At 39.0% G+C, this 8,257-nt stretch overlaps 1 protein-coding gene across 1 annotated transcript in view; it reads right to left on the bottom strand.

Annotated features, from left to right (window-relative positions):
• Positions 1–8,257, bottom strand: part of USH2A (usherin) — an 819,384-nt gene that overhangs the window by 18,321 nt on the left and 792,806 nt on the right. Inside the window, exons 67-68 of the mRNA XM_006155854.1 lie at positions 3,211–3,387; positions 1,726–1,809 (exon numbers count right to left, since the gene is read on the bottom strand). Coding sequence (XP_006155916.1) covers positions 1,726–1,809; positions 3,211–3,387 — 261 coding nt within the window. The remainder of the gene's footprint in view (positions 1–1,725; positions 1,810–3,210; positions 3,388–8,257) is intronic.

An 8,257-nucleotide genomic window follows, 5' to 3' on the forward strand; every position in this document is an offset into this window, starting at 1 on the left:
AGCAGGATGGAGAAATGGAGAAGGATTGCAACATGACCACACCCAGTGGGGGTGCTTTCTCCCTCCCTTCCTCCCTCCCTCTCTCTCTGTCTCTTTGGTGAGCACGCATGCCCTCCACCAATTAAAAAGAAAATACACAAATACACTTAAATTGAAGAATCACTGCCAAAGTCCTGGCCAGGACTTTGTTTTGTTTTGTTTTTAATAGGAAAACCACGTTCACGTTTTCATCTTAGCAATAAGCTTGCCGCACAATCCTGGAGAAATTGCTGGGCCCCTCACACCTCCATGTGTCCCCTGGCTGAGAATATCGAATGAGGCCCTTTTCAGCCTAAAATTGCTACTACCTAAAACAAAATAAGCTTGAGTGAGGAATGGTGTTAGGTGTTGTAAGAAATTTCATAAGGCATCCAGACATATTAAGTCTGGAAACATAGAAAAATGATATATATTTATTATTTTTACAGGTTGAAACCACCCTCAATAACATGTATATATGTTGGCCTTATTTCAGAATTTGGGGGCATGTTTATTTTAAGAAGTGTATATATGTGTACAAATGTGATATGGCATGAATTACAAGAACTTAAAATAGGGTGTCAGGCCTAGATCTATTCTAATGGAAAATAGCTGTCATTTCTCTAATTTGCCCTTTGAGATTATAAAGTATCACATTTGTTAGAGTCAAAGATTATGGGTAGAACTCAATTTAAAAGATGCTCTTTTAAAAAATGACAGTTTCATCTCTTTAGTTAAATTAAAGTAAATCATAATCTTTTTATGAAGGAAATAAGACAGAAATTTCCCAAGTTCACTCGTTTAAGCTTAATCCAGAATATTATCACTATGATGAACATAAATTGGTAGTTTCTTCTCTTTTCTGATCTCTATTCCTCCAAAAATCACATTTTTGTATACATAGCCACAACCACTCTTCATTGACAAGACTTGTAGAGAGAAATTTAGTTTGGTTTCTGGCCTTCTCCACATGTGCAATTCAATGACTCAGCATATTAAGAGTATATCTTGGGGCGGGAACCAGCAGTTAGCGTAATGGCTATGTCGCTGGATTCCCACGTAGTCGACCACGGTTCGCATCCTGGACCCGGTGGCTTAAAACTCACGCCGGGCGCGTGTGTGTGCGTGCCCAAGATCCCGAGAGGAGAATGGAGGAGAAGGGATTGCGCCGTGACCATCCTCCCTGGGGGGTGATTTCTCGCTTTCTGTCTCTCTGTCTCTCTCTGTCTGTCTGGTGAGCGCACACGCCCTATAGCGAAAAACCTCTCTCAAAAAAAAAAAAAGAGTATATCTTGGGGTTAGCAGGTGGCGTGGAGGTTGGGGTGCTAGATCCCACAAGGCTGTGTGGTTCAAGTCCTGGGTCCAATGGCTTGAAATTGATGCTGGACGCATATGTGTGCGTGCCTAAAACTCTGAGAGGAGACTGGAAGAGAAGGCATGGCCATCCCCTCTGAGGGCTGATTTCTCACTTTCTTTCTCTCCCTCTGTCTCTCTTTCTCTCTGGCAAGTGCATGCTCTGTATAGCAAATTATATATCTTAATTCCTTGCTGAACAAGTTTCATGATTGACTTATCAAAAAATGTCTTACAACACTTAATATGATTCCTTCATGCAGTCTATGTTAATACAGCAGCACACATGTATGCATGTTTCTTCAGGAAAATAAGCAGATGCTACACAAGATATGATATGAGTTAAACGGTTACCAAATCCAGTAGCGGTATCATATTGGACCAATGGCGTCTTCACACTGCCTTCATCTGTAGTGCAGGTGATCTGGAAAATGAAGACTAGACGAAAGGGAGAAGAGGTAAATGACTTGGTACTCAATGCCTACAAATACAGAGTAAATTCTTTTTAAAGAACAATGTATCATAAATTTAAAAAATATTTAAACAGAATTTTGGAGCAAATTGTGAGGTTTTTATCTAACAGGTAAACATGTTTTTAATTTATAAACGAATAAGAAAAAGAACTGTAGTTAGAGTAAAAGAGCATATCCATAAACAATAGAGCTAAAGAAGATCAGGGTTTATACATCAAAGGAAAGAATAATCGAAGGAGTAAAAGTAAAGGAAAATACACAAAGTATATGTCTTGGTCTGCATGTGAGCTAAAGCTTCCCCTTTAAAACTTACTGGTGTACCTTGCACCACGTGACCTAGAGGTTCTTACTCAACAGGGGAGCTCTTAAAAGGGATCTTAGATATCAGATGGTTCAAATGCCTCTGTTGATAGCCAGGAAGTTACAAGAAGTGACTCTCAGAAGGTCACACAGATGGCTAAAGGCCTGGCCAGGGAGAACCCACATTGCCAGCTGTCAGGCCATCTTCCCATCACAACAAACTACCCAGATGACCAAAACCTGCAACCACGAAAATGGGCAGCAGAATTGTTGTAAAAATGTCCTTAAGTTTCAAATAACATAAATGTAATGCCAAAATTTGCCTCTTAGGCAAAATAAATAGTATTTTTCAAGTAAACCAAAATACCCACTAACAATTGGGTTGTCAGAAAAGTCATGACGCGTTTTTTGCATAGAAAAGCATTGTGTAAACCCAGATTGCTTCAAATAGCTGAATATTGATTGGTCTTGTGGTCACACTGATCGCTAGAAAGTACTTAGCACCTGTAAAGATTTTAATTTATACGCAATGCAAAGAGAAGAGGGATATGTAATCAAATGGGGAGAGTTCAGTCTTAGAAGGAAAGTGTAGTTCTTTCGCGGTGCTGATACTGCAGAAGGTTAAGGAAATTCCTAACTCAGGGTCCTTTAGAGCTGAGAGCATTGATGACTGATAGGGCTCTGTTTGGAGGCTGGGGGTTCATGGCAGAAATCTCAGCAGTCCCTGAGAGTGGGCTAATCTAGCATCCTCAGCACCTACCCCCTTCCCCCCACTGCTTTTTCTCTTGTGAACACATCCTGTCTTCTGCGTTATCCCTTCATGGAGACACTCAAGTCTAGGAGGCAGCAGTGTCCCCTGGAGCTACATCATAACTCAACGCATCAGGCAGCAAATGGGAAAGAAAACTGTGTTTACTCCGAGCAGTAGTTTTTCTGCAAGAAATAGACACTCAAACCAGGACATTTTAAGGATGAGCATCTGCTGGTGCCCTTTCAGATTTACTATCTTGTAAAGCTTGGGGAAGAACGTGCCATACACACTGAGAACTGGGAATCAGAAACTAACTTCTGTCTGCCGTTCTTGGTAGGTAGAGGGTGGTGTCGAAGCCGCTGTACACGCGTTGTCCTCCATCGGTTACCACATACTCCTTCAGCGGGCCATTCAGGAGGAAAGAGCCACTCCAGTTTACACACACCATAGACAAATTGCTGTCCACTGAAAATGGGGCTCGGTACTGAGGCACTGTTAGGACAAAGGTGTAAATTCTCAAAACTGTAATTTCTTCGTGAGACCATGTGCATGCATTTTTTTTTTCTCTTTTTAATACGAAGAAAAACGAAACAAACGCCTCCAACGTTGACCTAGCCTTGATGGCAAGTTCTGCTAAGATGCTATGCTCCCCAAGCTGGAATCAAAGAGAGGCCCAGGTTCAATCCCCACTCCAACCTAAAGGCCGGGCTTGGTGGTATGCACCTGTCTTTCTGGTCACATGGGGAGACCAAAGCAGGAGGATCATGTGCTCAAGGCTGGCCTATGTCACATAACAACTGTGTTGAAAAGAACTGTCATGGTGGCACACACCTGCAGTCCCGGCTGCTTGCGAGGCTGAGACAGAAAGATTTCCACACAATGAGACCTTGTTTTCGAAAAACAAACCAAAACACAAAACACCCTGGGATTGTTGGAACCTTACAATTTTCTCTCAGTATAAGAACAGCTAGTATTGGAAGTGAAAAGAAAAGCTATCATAACATGTGTGAAATGCTTTCTCAGCAACTTTGCACCTGTTTTCCAAAAAAAGAAAAAAAAATCAATGCAGAGTCGTGTTTTATAAATAAAACTATTAACATACAATGGATCTGCTCACCCACATCACCCTGGAGCTCATATTTTCTTGCATTTTCCCTCTTTTTAACAGGTAAAGTATCCTTAACACTATGAACTACAGTAGATAGCTATTTTTCATATCAAATCAATATTTATTGCTACAAAGCCCCAAGGACTAGATGAAGTTAATATATTTTTTTTTCTCCAAACTGCTTAGATGGTGAATTATGTCCTTTTGGCACCATTTATTTTTAAAGCTTTTTCTTGAACCATGAGTTTGTTTTCTAAGATAGTTAAAAAGCCTTGCAAACAGCAATTCGAGTTTCATAATTCATTGCCCTGACTAATCAATCAATAGCATAGTACATTAGTATATAATCAAGCTGGGGTCTCCTAAGTATTCTATCAGACACAGAGGCAACTTTCTGTGCATTTTATAGACATGCTATTTTCTCGTTTTTTAGTTTCTTACTAAAACAGCGCAAAACAAAAATTCTTAACTGAGGCTCGTATTTAGATAATTTTTGTAGAAAACAGTTAAGGGATACTACACCATCTTGTCAAATCAGGAGAGATTTATTTCATGAAATTTCCCCATCTCCTAACTAATCGATACATTTATAAGAGCACTAAGATCCATCTATATACTAAATTGGCTTTTAAGAAAAGAGTGAGTGGTGGGAATAAATTGGACATCACTTTAAACCATTAGTTGCTGATATTACGTAGGTATTAAGAGAAAGAAAAAAAAATAAGACTCAAATGTGTCTTTAGGGTAGAATCTTGTGATTAGGCTTTTGTAACAAGATTCAACCCTAAAGATGCATTTGATTCTTATCTTTCCAAATAAGACATTTTCATAAAGCCATAGAAAAAATGCTCTGCAAATACTGAAACAAGAGTTGTCGGGGCCAGCAGATTGTGTGGCGGTCAAGGCGCTAGACTCCCACACGGCTGAGTGTGAGTCCTGGACCTGGCAGCTTGCTTTCTCACTTTCCCTCTCTCGCTGCTCAAAATTCAAAATAATAACAATGATAAATAAAATTAAAAAAATAACCTTAAAAAGAGTTGTCAAGCCTTTTTCCAATCTTCATGTTTGCCCAACATTAATCATGTCTAATATTACGATGGAATACACTTGATTTGTCTGTAGTTTCCCTCTGTCACCTAATTCAATAGATTTCCACTTTTCTCTTATATCATTACAGGACAAATATAAGCCTTGCTTAAAAAAAATACTAATTTTACTTGTCTTGGTTTTAGAAACCTTCCTAAGGAAAAAGACTGCTTAGTCAAAATCATCGAGAATATTAGGTTTATGAAACCTCCCTGAAGGAGACTGGAAAGTGATAAGAGCTTCTATGTCCCCAGCACTTGACATACTTCATTTCATTTAATCCTAAAAGCAATCGTATATAGTATATCTGTTTCTGTATATGTTCCTTTCTTTTCTTTTCTTTTTTTTTTTTAAAGAGGTTTTTGCCTTAGGGCATGTGTGCCCTCCAGAAGGGGAGGGGGCATAGTGAGAGGAAAAGTGAGATACCATCTCCTGGGGAAGCTGGCTACACCACAACCATTCTCCCCTCGGGATCTTGGGCATGCATGCACACGTGACTGGTGTGATTTTCAAGCCACTGGGTCCAGGACTCAAACCATGGTTGGCTATGTGGGAGTCCAGAGATGTAACTGCTACCCCATCTGCTGGTCACTCTATATGTTCTATAAAAGAGTAGCCTCTATATTCTTTTTTAATGAGAAAAACAAAACCTCAAACACTTGGCATTTCTGGAACTTTACTTTTGGGATTAGAATTGGCTCCTAATTTTTCAGATAAGGAAACTAAGAGTCAGAGAGGTCAAATACCTTGCCTCATGTCAATAGCTGGTAGGAAACCAAGATCTGAACCCAGGCCTGCTTATGTCCAAGGCCCATATTCCTTTTTCATAATCAGTACACATTTATTTAAAGGAGCACAATTTACTAATACACTTTCTGGGAGCTCTTCACTGGAATGTTGAAGTTGGTTTATCCTGATTGTTAAAAACTCAGAAATTTTGTGTCAGTCATAAGACACAGCTATTATTACATTATATAACAACATAAATAAATTATACTACGATGAAGGTAATACTCAAATCCATAACTATTTGTTTTCCTCTATTTTATTACTATCTGTACTTTACAGGCTATTTACATTCATTGCATCTGGATAGTGGAAATATATAATAATATACCACCACTTCCCCAACTAAGTATTCTGCGCTGTCATGTTCATAACTTGACATCAGAAATGGTGTATTTACACCATGGAAATTGGCAAGCACTTTATATCAGGACATTTTCCTCTCAAGAAAGCTAATTGTTAAGTATTTGCACCTCACCTCTGATCTTCCACTGAAGAGGTAATTCAGGGAGAAGGGACTGAATATATTACTATGCTTCTCTAGACCCTTTCATAAAGTCATATGTGATCACAACTATATAAACTCTCAAGAGTCATGTAAAATTAGCTTCTGGTTTATATTCTCTAGTCCACATTGGGATAGTAACCATACTTCATAGATTTGTTATGAAGATTATTTGTAAAATGCTTCCATGTTGACAGGAATGAACAAGTCCTCTCTAAACATGACTTATTTCTAGCACCCTGCCATGTTATTGCTCGGATACATTAAGGTCCTTGCACACAACATGGGACTTAAATGAGTACATAATACTCAATGTCAAAAAGAGTATTTTAGACGAGATTATAATCTGATATAATCTCTTAAAAGCAAATTGCAATACATATCCAAAGCCTTAAAATACTAAAATATTTGAGGCTATAATTCCATTAGTCAAAATTTAGTTTAAGAAGATAATCAGACATTCGAACAAAGATTTGTTCGAAATATCATATAGCCATTACACTTGTTGGCCAAAGAATTTTTTAATGCCATGAGAAATGCAAATAAAATAATCTCAAGCCAGGACCAGCAGTTGGTGTAATGGCTAGGTCGCTGGACTCCCATGTAGCCGACTGTGGTTCGAGTCCCAGACCCAGTGACTTAAATTCACACTGGGCATGTGTGCATGTGTGCCTAAGATCCCGAGAGGAGAATGGAGAAGGGATTGCAGCATGGCCATCCCCCTTGGGGGATGATTTCTCGCTTTCTATCTCTCTGTCTCTCTCTCTCTTTCTGGTGAGCGCATGTACTCTATAGCAAAAACTTCTCAAAAAAGAGAATTAAAAAAAAAATATCAAGCCTAAAAAGAGACTATAACCTTTTACTTATAGTATGAGATAATTAAAAGTGATACACACTAAAAAAAAAATGTCAAGCCTAAAAAGAGACTATAACTTTTTCATTATAGTATGAGATAATTAAAAGTGATACACTGAAAAGGGATGAAAAGAAATGACTATGCCAAAATATTAGCGGTAGTTGTGTCTGGGTAGAAGGATTATAAGAAGGAACAGCTTCTTGGGGACGTGACATGCAGAGTTGTACAAGCCCCGCCCACAGAAGAGATTTGGACTTAGCCTGATGTTCCAATGTTGCTTAGAATTCTTAATGATTTTTGAATGAAACACCCCATATTTTCATTTCCACTGGGCCCCACAAATTATGTAGTTGGTCATAGGTACTTTTATTATTCTTTTTTCTTTTTAGACTTATTTAATTTATTATTATCATTTTTTAGTTTGATGAGAGAGAGAGAAGGAGAAAATGAGAAAGCAAGCTGCCAGGTCCAGGACTCAAATCATGATTGGCTATGCGGGAGTCCAGGTCCTTAAGAACCACAGATGGTCCCATTATTCTTAATACTTATTATATTTGCCATTTAAACACAATAGATGGATAAATCTATCTTATAAAATCTGAAAGGAAATGATTTTATAAACATGGGATGATGCCACCAATTAATTAGTTGATAACACTGTTCTGCACTCAGCGACCTTTTTGCTTTTCCTGGTAGCGCCATGTCTCAGTGCTACAGATTATGCCATGTGATTTGAAAAGAAAAGGAGTGGCAGGACCAGTAGTTGGTGTAATGGCTATGTCGCTGGACTCCCATGTAGTTGACCACAGTTCAAGTCCCAGACCTGGTGGCTTAAACTCACGCCGGGCGCATGTGCGTGCGTGCCCAAGATCCTGAGAGGAGAATGGAGGAGAGGGGATTGCGGCGTGACCATCCCCCCTGGGAGGTGATTTTTTGCTTTCTGTCTCTCTGTCTCTCTCTGTCTGTCTGGTGAGTGCACGTGCCCTATAGCTAAAAACTTCTCCAAAAAAAAAAAAAAAAA

Source organism: Tupaia chinensis, unplaced genomic scaffold (genome assembly GCF_000334495.1).
Source record: "Tupaia chinensis unplaced genomic scaffold, TupChi_1.0 Scaffold000473_1, whole genome shotgun sequence".
Lineage (NCBI taxonomy): Eukaryota > Metazoa > Chordata > Mammalia > Scandentia > Tupaiidae > Tupaia > Tupaia belangeri.